Consider the following 15,433-nt stretch of genomic DNA (forward strand, 5'->3'; position numbering starts at 1 on the left):
CCCCCTCGTTGCCATGGCAACCACCCGCCGCTCTCGCGAGACGCCGCTCGCCCCGCCCCGTCCGGTGATGGCCGCGCGGCCGCCGCCGCCGCCGCACCATGCACTCGGACGACGTGAGTCCGCCGCTTGCTTCGGTCCCGTCCGCCGCCGCCAGGCAGCCGCGCCGCAGCCAATCAGCGCCCGCCCCGCCGTTGGGTCGGCTGCGTCCGGCCGGGGCAGCGCCCCCCCACCCTCCCCTTGGGGGGGGGAGCCACGTGGGGGCGGCTGGGGGCAGATTTGGGGGGGGGGGGGGGAAGGGAATAACGGGAATAGGGCAGGGACTGGGGGGGGAAGGGGAATTTGGGGGCAGCCAGGGGGTGGCCCTGCGTGTCCTCTCCCTGCCCCCATTAGGTCGGGGGGCGATCTGTTTACAGCCTGGCTGGGGGGGGCGGGGTGGGGTGGGGGATTGGGGGGGTCGTTAATGGGGTCGGGGTGGCGCAGGGTGCCGGGGGTGGCCCTGATTGGGGTTTCGTCCCCGCAGGTTGTGTGGGACACGCTGGGGAACAAGCAGTTCTGCTCCTACAAGATCAGGTGAGCGCGTGCTGGACGGGCAGCAGAGCCCAGCGCCGGCCTCGGGGGCTGATGTCTGGGGGGGGGGGGGGGGGGAGGTGGAGGAAATTTGGGAATTTGGGTGCCCCGAGGTGCCAGCGCGCTCCCTGCGAGCCGCCTTTCCCTCGCCCCCGCGCGCCACCACGAGGCGCGACGGCTCTGCGTAACCCAGCGGGCGAGGAAGCGCAGGGCAGTGCTTCAGGTCGCCTCGCGGCTCTCGCTTGCAGGACGAAGACGCAGAGCTTCTGCCGCAATGAGTACAACCTGACCGGGCTCTGCAACCGCTCCTCCTGCCCGCTGGCCAACAGCCGTACGCCACCGTCAGGGAGGAGAAAAGGTGAGCGCCGGGCACCCGCCTCCGCTCCCGCCCGGTGGGGGGGGGGAATGACCTGGCGCGAGCGCCCGGCTCTGTCCCCCAGCGCAAGCCGAGGGTTCGGTGCCTCAGGGGGGGTCACCTTCCTCCTCTCCTCTTCCCCTTCCAGGCCGCTGTTACCTCTACATGAAGACGATCGAGCGGGCGCCTTTTCCAGCCGACTGTGGGAGCGGGTGAGTCGGGAGCAGGCTGCTGCCCGCGTGCGCTCTGACCTCCTGCACCGAAGGACAGAGGGGATCAGACTTCCCCCCCCCAAGCACAGAAGCGTCCCCGGGGCGTTGCTGCTTTGGATTTCAACCCCGGCCCTTTTTCCGCCCCCCCCCCCAGGTCCTGCTGAGCAAGAACTATGAGAAAGCACTGGAGGAGATAGACGAGAATCTCATCTACTGGCCCCGCTTCATCCGGCACAAATGCAAGCAGCGCTTCACCAAGATAACGCAGTACCTCATCCGCATCCGGAAGCTGACGCTGAAGCGACAGTAAGCGGCGCTACGAGCGAGCGATCGCCTTGGGTTTCTGCACGCAGAGCCCTTTACCTGGCTCCGGTGCACCTCCAGGCAGTTGGTGTTTTCCTGCAGGATGCGGGTTTTGGCAGGCTCGTAAACAAACCCAGCTAAAATCGACGTACCCGCGGCGTAAACGTGCTTTTATAGGTGCACCGGAGCCAGTTGCAGCCCCATTTCCAAGGCTGCGGCCACTGGTTTTTGCCCCGAGTGAGCCATTTGCTCATCTGCTGCAGAGGAGGCTGAAAGATTCCCTAAGTTGTTCTTGTTCCCTGCAGGAGGAAAATCGTTCCCTTAAGCAGAAAGATTGAAAGGCGCGAGAAAAGAAGAGAGGTAACGTGACCGTTTCGTGCGCTCTCCCGTCTGTTGCTTCTGTTCTCTGAGCGCGCTGACGCAAGGCCTCTTTGCTCCGGCAGGAGAAAGCCCTGGTCGCCGCTCAGCTGGACAACGCCATCGAGAAGGAATTGCTGGAGAGACTGAAGCAGGACACGGTGAGGATCACCCCCGTCAGAGCGCAGCAGTAAAACCGCTCCCCCTGCCCTGCGTCCCGCTGCTTCTCCGGGGAAGGGGGTGGGGGGGGGCGCGTGTTGGTACGAAGGGGAGGCAGCGCCTGCGGAGGAGGGCAGGGGCTGACTGCCGAGTGGGTTTGGAGCAGGCTGGAGAAGTTGCTCCCCAAAACGCAGAGCCCCTCGATCTCCCTGAAGCGCGAATGTTTTTTGGAATAGAAAATTCTCTTTTCTGTGAGGCGCCTGCCTCGGAATTAGGAAGGGGTGAACCTCCAGTGGAGCCTGGCTCGATGCCACCTCTGTGCAGGCCTGAGCCGGCCCTACCACCGCCGGCTGTTTCCCCTCAGCACCTTACAGAACGTTACTTTCCTTTTCAGTACGGAGACATTTACAACTTCCCCATTCACGCCTTCGACAAAGCTCTGCAGCAGCAAGATGCAGAAAGCGAGAGCGAGTCCGACGTGGAAAAGGAAGAGGAAGACGACGAGGAGGTAACGGTAACGCTTCCCCCCGCAGCGCCACGCTTAATCCTTCCCTGCCCCCGTGCACCACTGAGCACCGCGGTGTGAACGTCACCAGGGTGAGAACAGAGCAGGAGAGGGGAACTCGGGAAAACCGTGTGCGCGCGCGCAGGTTCGAGGGCTGTTGCGGTGCGAGCTGTGATGTTATCGTGCTCAGCGCGCACGTCCTAGCTCCCGACTTTATTTCTTACAGGAAAGAGATGAGAGGGAGTTTGTGGAAGCAGATGACAGCGACATCAGTGACTTTGAGGTAGGCGCAGCACCAGGTGTAAGCTGTCAGGCGAAGCTGTTTGGAAGTGACAGCCCGGGGTCGGGATAAGAGCCGGTGAAAGGGGGTTTGTGGAACACGAGACAGAGCCAGGCTGCTCCGCTGCACCCCAGCTGCTCTGGCCGGCCAGCTGGGACCAGGACTTAGGAAGTGGGATTGGATACACAGGATAATTTTGCAGAAAGCGGAGGTTCAGTTAGCCTGCTGTGATACTACACACGCCTCTCCCTCTCTCAGGACATGGACAAGTTGGAGGCGAGTAGCGAAGAGGAGCAGGAAGACGAGGAAGAAACAGAGAAGAAAGCGCACTCCACATCCAGGGAAAAACCCCCCTGAAAGGACCAAGCAGAAGAAAACGTCCCCACCTTGAAATCGAGTATGAAAAAGAAACAGAGCCAGCCGCCAAGACTAAAGCCTCCTGACTCCCTCCCGGACTGGCATTGTTTTACTGACTGGCAGCACACGTCTGTCCTCCAGAACTCCCCCAGCTTCACCGCTCTGAGCGCAGCCATCAGAAGTTACTTCTCCAATATTCTAGAGTAATAACTCTTTTTTTTTTTAAAAAAAAAAAAGGAAATAAGGGTTCCAGACGTCAGGGTTTCTGTCCTGACCCCAGGCAGTTGCGCTAGCTTCGTACAGCTCTGCACAAAGCGCAGTTTTAAGGAAGAAGCCTCCCCACAACCACGTGAGGCTCAGCTCAGGCTGCTCCAGGGAAGAACCTGGACTCAGAACGCTGCTGCTGCTGCGTTCTAAAGCTGGAGCGCCCGCAGGCGGCTCGCAGAGACACAAGCGAACCTCGTTCGGGGCAGGTATGAGGCTAACGGGGCAGAGATGAGAAAGGCGACTTAAAATAAATAAAATATTTTACTGTACAAAGCCGGTGAGCGATCAGCCGCGCCTCCTCACGTGTTCTCTCGCACTTCCCTGAGGCAGTCCCGCACGCAGCTCTCCTCGCAGCAGCCGGTCCACGCCCTCCAGCAGGATCTGGAACAGAAAGCCCCGCGTTGCTTTGCAGCGCCCTGGCACGCCGAGGCTTACAGCGTTACCAGCCCCGCCCAGCGGTCTGCTGGAAGGGAGCGACGCAAATCCTGTCCCTCTCTCGTTGCGCGTAAAGCCCCCCGTCAGTTAGGTCAGACACCAAGTGTGGAGCGGGTGGAAGCCGGTGCTTTGCAGACGTTGTTTTACTGAAGCGGGCTCTTGCCCGCAGCGTGCTGCCGCTTCCTTTTAAGGGGGACGAGAGCAGAGCTGAAGCAGCGCCGGGTCCCCAGCTCACCTTCACCTGTCCTCCAGAGCACCGATCCAGCAGGATGAGGCACTCGGTGGCCCCCCGGAGCAGGGCAGCTGTCACTGGCTCCGGCGTTGGGCCTCGGTCAGCGTGGACATCCCACATCATCCTCAGCAGGGCCTTGAGGAGCACAGGGAGCCTGCATGGGATCCTGAAAAGGGAACGGGCACGCGCAGCTTGCCGTAAATCCTCTTTGTGAGCCGGGTGAAGCGCAGCCCTGCTCGGCAGTTCCGGCCACTGACGTGTGAAGCAAAACTGCAGCTGGGCTGGGAGGGAAACGGCGAAGGCGTAACACAAACGCCTGCCAGCACAGGCAGCCTGGTTAGCAGCACAGGGCTTATTCCACAGCTCTGCCGTGCAGAGAAGGTAGATTCAGCTTTTAGCCAACGTTATTTTCACCCGACTTTCTCCTGCTCTAGAAGCACGAGGGCCCAGCGTAACTTTCGGGCAAGGTTTTTTTTTCCCAGGAGAGCAGCAATGCTAACGATTGCTCCCCGTCGGAGAGCTTCCCCTCAAGGTTTTGGGGCCTCTTCCTCAAATAAGAGTAACTTCGGCTCTAGAAGAGCCGCATCCGTTTAGGACGCGCTTCCTAAAGCGCCTTTCACCCCAGTACCTGGCCAAGCGTGCTCCTATGGTGCACCTCAGTGTCTCCAGGATTCCCAGCCTGGCTTCCTCCTCGGGGCCATCGCAGACCTCCAGGTAGCCCACGATCACTCGCTCCAGCCTCTTCAGGTGCCGCGCCACCAGGATGCCAAGCCTGCCGCCACACAGCACGCGTTGGGGGGGGGGGGGGGGGACGCGCACCAGGGATGAAGCGCGTCCCTGCGGGGCGCGGGTGCTGCTCTCACCTCCGCACGAAGGCGGGCAGGGTCCTGGCGTACACGCGCCGCAGCGCCAGGCGATGCTCTGCCTCCATGTGGGTCAGGAGCAGGCGCAGCACCTCGTCGCAGCGGGTGGGAGCTCTGGGCTGCTGCTGCCCTCTCTCCAGGACCGGCAGCAAGTCCAGCAGGCACAGCAGCGCTGCCTGGGGCGGGACAGGACACCGGGGTGGTCGCCCAGCAGTCCCCCCCCTCACCGTACCAGCAGCTTCCAGCCCCCCCCCCCCCCCAAGTTCACCTGGCAGACTGCCCCTGCCTGCGTCCCCCGAGGCTGGCCCCCTTCAGCAAGGCTGCCACCTCCTTTGAGTAGTCCCTGAAATCTGCTGCGTTACTCCTGGCCACAAGCATCGGCCGTTAACGGCCTGAAGCTACGCCTGGAGTGCCCGTGAGCACTCCTCCTCGGGCCTTCAGCTGCCTGTCCCTTGTGGGATTGCTACACGACACCGCGAGGCACCGAAGAATTAGGTTCCGCTGCCCTACCTGGATGAGAGGGGCCTCTCGCGAGTAGAGGTGGTTGTAGAGGGCGTGGTACACGACCTGAGCCCTGTTGAACTGGCACAGATCAGCACCTGGCTGCCACAAGAGAGAGCAACGTTATTCCCGTGCACCGCCTCCGCTGCCCACTCGCCTCGTGCGACTGAGCACGGGGCAAAATTGCGAGGTTAATGGAAGAACCAGGAACAGAAGTTAGGAAATCCAACAGGCGCCCAACCGCCCCCCCCCCCCCTTCCTTCGAACGACGCCCACAGAGGGATCTGACTTCCCAGCCCCTCACCACATTGAGAACGATGTGATGCAGGCAGCGCACACCCAGGATTTTGTTCTCCTCACGGTAATCGTCCGAGATGAGCAGCGACGGGGGGAGGACGCTCTCCAGGTAGTGGCTGAGCCAGGGACGCGTGACGTGAGGCAGCGTCCAGGAGAAGACGTGCTTCATGGCAGGGTTACGCTTCCAAGTGTCTCTGGAAACACAAACAGAAGCTCAGTGAATGCTGGAACCGAGGAACTCTCATTTCCTATAACTTGTACCTCCAGGCTGACGGTGAGCTCTGATTTCCCTTCCTCCCGCCCCATTATCGGGGTGCTTGCAAAGTTCTTGGTCCCATGTTTATCAACTACTGCTTGTAACACGGGCGCTCACAGCTGCACCAGCACGCTTCCCGAAAGCTTCCAGTATTTCCTACGTGGAGACCGGCCAAACACGCCACCCTCTCCGCTGCTGCCCTCCCCTTCCTACTCACTTGGTCAACTCCTGTTTCAGCAGCCCCATCACCGCCGCGAACCTCCCCTCCTCGTCCTCCTTCTTCCCCCGCAGAAATTCCGCCACCGACCCGCAGTCCGCAGCCCGAACCAGCGACTCCAGCAGCTCCCTGGCCACCGACCGAGACCTCGCGCTCGTCCAGGGCCCGTCCACGACGTGCGTTACCGCGAAGACATAGACGGGTGCTGCCACGCGGCGCAGGACAGGACCCACCGCGGGGTCACCCGGAGTCTCCTCGGTCCTGGCAGCCTCCAGCTCGGCGAGGAGGCGCAGGAGCACGGCGCCCACCTCCGCCGCCCGCTCAGCGACGGCCTCGTACGCGCCGTCCTTGCCGGGCAGCTCGGCAGCCTCCTGCTGCTGCTCGGGAGGCGCCGCGAAGCGGCTCAGCGAGGCCACCAGCTCGCCCAGCGCGGCGGGGCTCACGTCCCCGAAGAGCCGGCGGCTGCCCGCGGCCTCCAGGAGCGCCCCCAGCTCGCCGAGCGCCCCGGGACCCTCGGGGGGGAGCTGGCGCTGCACCCGCTCGGCCGGCGGCGGGGCGGGGGGAGGCCGCTCCCCGGGCAGCTGCGGGGGCTGCACGAAGCCGGGGAGCTCCATGACCCCTCCTCCGGCTTCCTAAGCCCTTTAAGCGCTCCCCAAGCCCTTTAAGGGCCCCCCAAGCCCTTTAAGGCCCCCCCCCGTGCCCCCCGGCAGGGAGAAGCCGCGACGCTCCCCAGCACTCTCCTCATACACAACCCGCCGCCGTAAAGCGCGCCGCCAGGCACGCAGCTGTCGCAAAAACCCAACTGCCGTAAAAGCGGGAGCGAGTGGGCGTGGCGCTGCGTGAATAAATCAGCATGGGTAATGAGGCACCGGGTGGCGCTGCCGAGGGGCTTTTTGGCCCCGAAATGGCTCAAAACGAGGAGCGGCGAGCGCAGAGCTGTGGTGGGCACCGGTTTGAGTCCGAAAAGGGCGGAAGCGTTGGGACGGTCGCAGATCGCCCTGACCGGGGGATCAGTGGCACGGCGTTGGGTTCGGGCGCGGAAGAAAAACTCCGATCCTTCCGGTTCATAGCGCATGATGAATGGGAGCGGCACGCGGCTGCGTGACGTGTGCGCCCTGCGTTACGACGTGGCACAGTCCCTTCTGAGCGCCGGGGGGTCGCTGCCGTCATTGATGACGCCAATTGGGGCGTTCACGGATTTTGGGGTGAAATCGGATAATATTGGATTCACCCGTCCTGCTTCCCAGCCTACCGCCTTGTTCTGGTGGTCTGTACCCCCAGCCCTGAGCTGCCGCAGCCTCTCCTAAAACACGCCCCCAACGCCCACGCCGGCCGAGAAACCATCGGTTTAATCACTGCTTTACACAAAGCTGTGCGCTCCCTCCCAAAAACGGGGAGCCTCAGAGTCCGGAGGGGGTCAGGTACAAAAATACTCCGCGCAGCGAGGGGGGAGCAGGGGGGGGCGCAGCCCTGCCCGTGCCGTGGGCTCTGCCTTCCGTGGGCAAGCCCAGGCGGTGCCGGTGGAGCACGTCCGGGGGCGGCATAAAAACCGACCACCCCCCAAGACCAACGCAACGCCCCGCGAGATAAAAACCCCAGCTCCGAAATCCCGAATCCTTCGAGACGAAGCGTTCGTTCCCCCGGGACGTGGGGCCGGGCGATGGCGCGTGCAGGATCCGGCCGGCGGGGAGCGGGGCCGCTCACACCAGCTCGTCCAGGAGCGTGCCGATGCCGGCGCGGGGCTGTGCTGGACCCGCCATGGGCTTGTTGCACATGGGGCACACGCAGCGCACCTCCAGCCACTTCACCAGGCACCTGCGGGGGGGAAACGTGAGGATGAAAAACCCCGTGGGGAGGAAATCCCCGCTGCCCTCTGCCGCTGTACTCACTTTCGGTGGAAGGCGTGCTGGCACGGCAGCACCCCCAGCTCCTCCTTCACCTTGAAATCCTCCAGGCAGACGGCACAGGTCTGCTGCGGGAGACGAGATGGGGGGCGAGGGAGGGTGAGAACGCGCAGGACCCTATACAATACTCACGCACGGCCCCACTCCTGCGGGGATGCTGTGGCCAGGGAAAGCCCAGGGCGGTGGGGCCTCTTCCCAGGTATTTCTGGCAGGGAGTTTCCCTCCCGATTTCCAACCCATGCTGTTGCTGCCAGCCACGCGGTGCTGGCACGTCCCTGTCCCGCCTCGGGGAGCAGAGGGGACCCAAAGCACCATCCCCGTGAGCCCCAGCTCAGCCCCAGAGGTGGTTCTGCGCTCACCCCGTGCACGTTCAGCCTCCGGGCATCGCCTTTCAAAACCACCTGCGGGAGAAAAGGAGACAGATGAGGATCAGGAGCAGCCGGGACTGATCTGGGCAGTGGGTTTCACTGCAGCAAGCACTGAGCTGGCAAAAGTCCGGGCTGGACGGGCAGCGACCGCGTGTCCAGGCTGCTCACCAACCACCCCGAGCAGGGCTCCTGGATCCCATCGGGATTTTGCCAATGGGAGCCAAAATGAGCCAGGCAAGGGCAGGTCGAGCTCGGGCATAGCAGCAGCGTGTCCCATCACGCTGCCTTTGAATATCTCAGGTCAGCTGGGGACGAGGAGCATCAGTCCCTGCTGCTTCCCCACCTGCCTGCGCCCACCTCCCGCTCGGCCCCAGATCGATGTGTGTGTGTGTGTAGGAAACAGCCATGACTTTACCTCCTTGTACCCGAATCTCTCGCTCTGAGCCTGGTGCCGCAGTTTGCTAAAGAGGGAGAGAAAAAAAGCACCGTGAGCTTTACGGCACCCTCAAGAGCCACCTCTGAGCAGCACAACCCCGAAGTTTCAGGAGGCACCAGGGCAGCGCAGCCCTGCCCAGCCTGCTCGGCCCAGGGACGGGATTTGGGGATGAGCTGTGCTGGGGCAGGACCCGGTCCCGCAGCGCCTGCGGAGCCGGCAGGAATCGGCAGCAGGGAGCGATAACGGCCGGCAGCCCCGATTGTTTGCCTTAGGAAGTCGTTGGTGGCGCAGGAAGCGCTCCGTTTCCAGCGCTCGCCCGCCGGCAGCTCCCAGCCCCGCCGCGACCTTGGCCGAGGCGAGGGCGCTGGGGAAAGCCGCCTCGGAGAGAAACCCGGCAAGGCACCGTTGGGGGGGGGGGGGGGGCAGGGGACCGCTCGCTTGTTGCCTTTGCTTCTCCTCCATGCCAGGCACCGAGACGTCCTTCTGCAGCCCCCCAGAACGGCTGAGAGATGCCGGGGATGGCAGCAGAGAGCTGGGGCGTCCCGCAGCGAAGGGCTCGAGGCCCACAGAAACGCCAGCTGCTGCCTCCGAGTTTAAAAATAGCCCTGCCTGAGCAGGGAGGGCAACGCGAAGACATCCTCCGCCGCGCGGCGCCGCTCCTCCCCCTGCCCGACACAATGCGTCCCTCACGCACGGGCCCCTGGAAAGCAGGAGCCCCTTCCTGCGCTTCCTGCCCTGCTCCGCCGCGGGGACCACGGGGGCTGCGATCGCGCCTGGCCCCGCTCCGGGGTCAGATCCTCGTGGCGAGAGGCTCCTGCGGCGTGGGACGCAACAACGGGGCGCGGGGAAGGGCAAGGTGGAGGCACCTACGGGACTGGGATGGCCCCGGGGGACGCCAACCCGCTGCCACGGCCCCGCGGAGGGTGCCCGGCTCACCTGATGAAGTAGCAGCAGAAGATGAGGCTGAGCACAAAGACGAAGATGCCGGTGCCGAAAATGACCATGTAGATGTTGAGTGGCAGGTCCTGGAACGTGACGGGGGGCATCGTGCAGGGTTTACTGGTATAAATCAGGCCCAGACTGCAGGAGCACCCTTGGGGGAGGAAAGAGAAGTCAGCGCTTAGAATGGAAGAGGAGGAGAAGAGCCCCTGGCAGCAGCGCCAGCGCTGGCTGCGGTCACCCCTGCGCTTCCGCGGTCACAAAACCCTTTTCCAGCAGCACGAACGTGAGGCAGAATCCCGGTGTCTGGAAGGAAAGGAGGCCCCGGCCCCAGGCCTCCATCTCCACACAAATACAGGGGAGCCAGGAGGGGATTCAGGGAGGGATGGAGCTTGCAAAACCAGAGCAGCCGGCGCCTGTCAGTGCCTGGGGGGAGCCAGGAGCAGCGCCGGGAGAAGCACCGGGGCTGGTGCTGGGTGGCACGGAGACCAAATCGGGCAGGAGGGCATCACACAGGGGTGGTGGCAGCACGGGGAGAGCGGCGGGGTGCCCGCCCAGCGAAGTGGGACAGGGGCACGGGGAAGCACCAAGCCCACTGCCCCTGCCGCTCCCGGCAGCTGAGGCAAAGTCGGAGTCTGGCACCGAGAGAGCGCTGCTGCTTGTTTCGGAATGGTGCTGACCCCACAAAAGCCGGAGCTTTGATTTCCCATCAGATCTGGCTCACACGGGACTTCAAAGGAGAGCGGAGGCCCCGTCTGTGCTCTGCGGAGCATCTGCCCTTGATGCGCAGCGCGGGAACAGAGGGCGCCGGGCGAGCTCATCAAAAAGCTCCTACAGAAACACTTCTGGGTTTAATTACAGCCCGCTAAAATCCTCCGCCTGTTTCTCACGAGAGGATGAAAATTGCTTTCCACCAGGACAGCAGAGACAGGAAGGGAGCCCGGCACGGCGCAAGAAAGCTCTGCACGAGCGGCGAGGTCCCCGGGGAGCGGCAGGGGCCGGTGGTGCACACCCATGCCCCCGCGCAACGTCGTGCTCCCGGCTGGGACTTCTGCCGGCTGTCTGCTTCCTCGTGCACGTTGAATTCACTCTGAATTTACACGTGGTGTGCTGGCCAAACCCTGCGTGGCTGGAGAGAGGCACCCGGCTCTGGGATCTGTGCTTTGTTGCTGTGTAGCACCGGGCAAAGCGCCTGGGCTGTAGGAAATGGGGTTTTCCTGCAGGGAGCCGCTCGCTGGCCTCCTGTCATCGCTGGACACGCTGCATCTGCCTCCTCACCCACACAGTGGGAAAGGGAGGATTTGTTTGTCGGGTCCTGCTCTCCCTGCCTTCTGCTCTCGAGACCACCAGGTGCAGAGGAGGACAATAAGTTTTGGTTGCGTTTTTTTTTTTTTTTTTTTTTTTTCCCCATTTCCCTACTGGAAATGATTGAGAAATGCCCGGAAAACGGAATTAGAAAAAAAAAAAACAAACACCCACACCACAAGTCAATGAGGTAGTGCTGGTGTGCGTGGTGGGGCACCACTCAGCAGCTGTCGACGGACGGAGGTGGCAACCCCTGAGCACCGGCCCCGGACCCCGTGCCCCTCGTGTACACCCAAACCCACGGTCCCACCCAAAGCCCACGGTCCCCGCTCCCTGCCCAGCTGTGCAGGGACCGCTCTGTGTTTCGTGCCCACGTTCCCCACGGGTGGCCGTAGCTGTGCCTAAAAGCCCCCTGCACGGGCACCCGAGGGGCAGCAAAAGCAGCAGCGGGGGGAAAAGGCGAGGTGGAAGAAGAGAAGCCACAAGTCCCGGCCCTGTACCGAAGAGGAGCTGGTCTAACACGTCCCCGCCAGCCGCAGCACAGCTGGCAAGGCTAATTTTAGGCTCACCAGCTCAGCAAGGCTCATTCCTGCTACGGAGCCTTTCCAGCCCTCACTGCTCCGGGCAGCGCGGCCCCGGGGCAGTTGGGAGGCGAAGCTGCTGCCAGGGGAAGCCCTCGAGCAGCGGGTCCCAGGGGGGGAGATGCGACCCCCTCCCCAAACCTGGGTCCTCCCGACCCTGGCCGGCCCCTTCCAGCTCCCCCCAGCGAGAGTTCAGCAGCAGGGTGGGCGCTGACTCGGCTGTGGTTTTAATTAGCACAACCCCCCTTCGCCTGACAAAGGCTTTCATGTTTTTAGCTCGAGAGGAACAGAGCGAAGCCGGTTTTAATACAATGAAGGCCTGAGGGGCACCAACCCCAAACCGAAGCAACCCGTGTCACCAGCGTAAGTCCACCCGGGACCAGTTTTACACCTGAAGCCAGGAGCCTCGAAAGCGGCGTGCTCAAACAATTATTTAGGTGAAAAAGGAGAAAAGGGGGGTCGCTGGACATCTGCAGAAGGGCTACAGACACACGCTGACTTTCTCCACCCTTCTCCCTGCGAGAAGGACGCTCAGGAAGGCGGTGCGCCCTGCCAGCGGAGTGTTTTCTCATGCCAACAGCAAAAGCTCCCCTGTGTAAGCAGGAAAGGTGCAGTCCGACCTGTCGGGGCACTGGGGTTGCGCCACCTCCTCCTCCAACCCCGGCAGATGCCGGCAGATTTAGGCCGCCCGGCGGATTTAGGCGCTGAGCTGGCCCAAATAACAGCGCACGCAGTGCTGACCCCATCCTGCTCCCCCGGCCAGGATTAACTCCTCTGGGACACGCAGTCGGGAGCAGGGACGCTTCTCAAGGTCCGAGCGATCCGTCTCACTGGCCTGGAGAAAAACTACAGGGGAAAACCAGACGCCTAACTGCGTCCCCGTCCGATTACAGCCCTGATGCTGCAACACCACCGGGAACGCGCCCGAGAGCCCCAGGGATAATTTCTGCCACCAAACAACCAAAGAACGGACGCACGGTCCAAAAAATGCCCCCCCACATCCAGGTCTATGCCCTGCAAAGCGCCAGGCTGAAGTCAGGAGGCCCTGCGGCATCCGGGGTCGACCAGCACACCTTCCACCACCGTGACACAGCAGCGTGCAGGATTTGAAACCAGGACAGACACAAGCTCTGCGCGGGCACGGGGTTTTTGCTGAGCAGAGCTTCTCCCTCACCCCAATTCTTGTTCAATACAACAAATGGAAAACTCAGCAGGTCATTAAATAAAACCATTCTTTCCACTCCCACACAAAAGCCGTGGGCTTTGCATCACGAAATTGAATGCAGCTTCCATGTAATTTTTGCTGTGATGCAGGAATGGGCTTCCTGCAGAAGCCTCCCCTGCGCCAAGCGGCTCGCAGAGGGGGATAGCCAGGTCCCCGCCAGACCAAGTTACCTGCAAAGTGCCTGGCGACTGCAAAGTGCCCCAAACCAAAGCTGAGCAACAGGAGGAGCTGCGATGCGAAAGAGGAGCTGCAATTCCAAGCCAGCACAGCGCGTTCCTTCTGTTCAGACGTTTGGAATATGCCTATTAATGGCGAAAATTTCATTTCTTTACTGGGCATCGGACTTACTCACGCCACCGGCCCCTGGTTCTTGCAAGGGTCCTCAGCAGCACGCAGCTCAGCAATTTTGCGGCACTCTGCTGATGTGAATACTTGCGGGGTCAGGGCTCGAAGCCAAGACGCCCGAGCCAGATGCCCACGGGCAGCCTCCCAAACCCACGCCTTGGCCTCCGCACAAGGGCGGGCTCTGTCCTCCGAGCCCTGGGGAGCCGGGGAGAGCTGCGGCCGCTCGGAGCCTCTAAAAGCCCCCAGCTCTTACCGGGGATGTTTCCTTTACGCTGCCAGGTTTGCATTTTCTGCTGAGGAGCATTTAGAGCACCGAAGGAACTCCCTGCCCTCCCCACGAGGCCAGGCTAACTGCTGCTCACCCCCCAAGCCGCATGAGAGCACCCGAGGTGCGCGTTGCAGGAGGGGAAGCCACCGGTTGCACGTTTAGCTTCAAAGGCTGCAAACCTTTCGCAAATTAAAACAACCCGGCCTTTGTTGCTGAGGCAGGGCTTTGATGGTGGAATTCCCAGCGCAGCTTCCCAGCTCCTTACTCAGAAAGAGAACCACTTCGTGCTCAGCCACCCCCCCCCGCCACGGGCAAGCTCAGCGCCACGTTCCCAGGGATTTTGGGGGGCTGGCAGGAGAGCGGGGGGCCAGGGCCCTGCCTTGGGGCCCTCGGAGCGATGCCCACACCACCGACATGGACACACGCGTGGGGGGCTTCGCTCCCACCACCACAACCAGCCCAGCCGCCCCCTGGCTGGGGCTCGCTGCTGGGGGGCTGGGCGGCTTCCCCTGGCCCTGGGGGGGGTGGGGGGGGTGACACCGGGGGGGACCTCACGGAGCACAGCACCCCTTGCCTGGGGGGCGAAACTTATTGGGGTGCTTCTTGGAGGCTGCCCGCTCCCCAGCATTGGTTTCCCTCCAGCTCCCAGGAGGGGCAGCAGCCCCCCGACCCCAAAAACCCCCCCCGACCCCCCAAACCCCCCCGACCCCCCAAACCCCTCCTGCCCCCTCAACCCCTCCTGCCCCCCCCCGACCCCTCCTGGCCCCCCTAAACCCCTCCTGTTCCCCTCCCAGCCCTCCCAAACCTCTCCTGCCCCCCCCCCAGGACACCCCCAAGCCCCTTCCCGTCCCCCCCCAGCCCCCGGCCCCGCTCTCACCGTGGCACCACTGGAACGGGGGCATCCGGGAGCCGCTCCGCGGGGCCGGGCCGGCTCCGCCGTGCGCGGCTCGGGGCCATGGCCGGGAGCGGGGCCGGGCCGGGCGCCGGGGAACGGGGCCGGGCCGCAAACCCCGCCCCGGGCCGGGCCCCCAGTTCCCGGGGCCGCCCCCGAGCTGCGGGGGGAAACCGGCGAGGGGCTCCGGGACCCCCCCCCGGGCATGGGGAGGCCGCTGTCAGCAGCACCGGGCTGGGGCCCACACGGAGCGCGGGGACCCCTGGGGCGTGGGGAGTCCGGCCCCACGGAGCTCCCCCCCGGCCCCAAGCAGCTTCCCCTGGGGGCAGGCTGAGGGCTGGGGGCGTGCGGCCCCCAGAAGGGAAAGCTCCGGGCAGGAGGGCTCCGGGGAAGCTGGGGGGGGTCTCTCTGTTGGGAAGCGCAGGGATGGGACGGGGGTAATGGCTTTCTACTAAAAGAGCGGGGATTTAGGTTAGATGTAAGGAAGAAATTCTTCACTCTGAGGGTGGTGAGGTGGTGGCACAGGCTGCCTGGAGGAGCTGGGGGTGCCCCATCCCTGGCAGTGCCCAAGGCCTGGCTGGGTGGGCTTTGGGCAACCTGGGCTGGGGGCAGGGGGTTGGAATGAGATTATCTTTAAGGTCTCTTCCAACCCAAACCATCCTGTGATTCTGTGCAGCAGCCCTTTTGGGAGCCTTGCTGAAGGCGCTGAGCTCCCAGTGTCTCTCAGCCTGGTGCAGGAGGTTTTGGACACCATCAGCACCCCCAGCCAAGCCAGGAAGCCTGCAGGTGACCATGAGGGCAGCAGGACTGACAGTGCCTGTGCCAGGGACAGCCATAGGGTGGGCTCTGTGCGCCCTCCTCAACAGCCACCCAGGGGATGGGATCAGGCAGCTTGGTGCCACCAGGGGCTGGGGCTGTGCTGACCCCCCGGAGGTCTGGGTGCTTCCCACACTACACCCCGATCTCCCAACAGAGGTGCCCGGCCACTGCCAGCACGGGGTAGGGCA

General features: G+C 63.4%; 3 protein-coding genes and 1 non-coding gene across 5 annotated transcripts; 2 read left to right on the forward strand and 2 right to left on the reverse strand.

Moving 5' to 3' along the window:
- The first annotated feature begins 19 nt into the window (after positions 1 to 19).
- On the forward strand, positions 20 to 3,635 carry MAK16 (MAK16 homolog). The gene is given in 12 exon segments (XM_040538034.1): positions 20 to 113; positions 521 to 570; positions 816 to 925; positions 1,071 to 1,115; positions 1,118 to 1,134; positions 1,289 to 1,440; positions 1,743 to 1,797; positions 1,881 to 1,955; positions 2,348 to 2,461; positions 2,685 to 2,741; positions 2,997 to 3,057; positions 3,060 to 3,635. Coding segments are annotated over 12 exon segments (873 nt in total). The 5' UTR covers positions 20 to 98; the 3' UTR covers positions 3,182 to 3,635.
- Positions 3,329 to 6,831, reverse strand: TTI2 (TELO2 interacting protein 2). The gene is given in 8 exon segments (XM_040538033.1): positions 3,329 to 3,724; positions 3,726 to 3,743; positions 4,033 to 4,195; positions 4,658 to 4,801; positions 4,893 to 5,068; positions 5,403 to 5,495; positions 5,698 to 5,884; positions 6,164 to 6,831. Coding segments are annotated over 8 exon segments (1,458 nt in total). The 5' UTR covers positions 6,778 to 6,831; the 3' UTR covers positions 3,329 to 3,661.
- Positions 6,832 to 7,216: 385 nt separating this feature from the next.
- Positions 7,217 to 7,311, forward strand: LOC121060629. Its single transcript, XR_005814902.1, has one exon. It is a non-coding gene; the product is annotated as a small nucleolar RNA U13 (small nucleolar RNA).
- Positions 7,312 to 7,497: 186 nt separating this feature from the next.
- Positions 7,498 to 14,548, reverse strand: RNF122 (ring finger protein 122). 2 transcript variants are annotated; one of them, XM_040538030.1, is made up of 6 exons: positions 14,412 to 14,548; positions 9,808 to 9,964; positions 8,851 to 8,896; positions 8,427 to 8,468; positions 8,053 to 8,132; positions 7,498 to 7,978 (listed from the first exon to the last, which is right to left on the reverse strand). In XM_040538030.1, the coding sequence occupies exons 1-6, from the start codon at positions 14,434 to 14,436 to the stop codon at positions 7,864 to 7,866; spliced, it is 465 nt and encodes a 154-aa protein (XP_040393964.1). In that variant the 5' UTR covers positions 14,437 to 14,548; the 3' UTR covers positions 7,498 to 7,863. The 2 variants fall into 2 exon arrangements, with proteins under 2 accessions (XP_040393964.1, XP_040393963.1); XM_040538029.1 differs by having other exon boundaries at positions 8,053 to 8,135.
- Positions 14,549 to 15,433: the final 885 nt, after the last annotated feature.

This window comes from Cygnus olor, chromosome 27, assembly GCF_009769625.2.
Source record: "Cygnus olor isolate bCygOlo1 chromosome 27, bCygOlo1.pri.v2, whole genome shotgun sequence".
Taxonomy (NCBI): Eukaryota; Metazoa; Chordata; class Aves; order Anseriformes; family Anatidae; genus Cygnus; species Cygnus olor.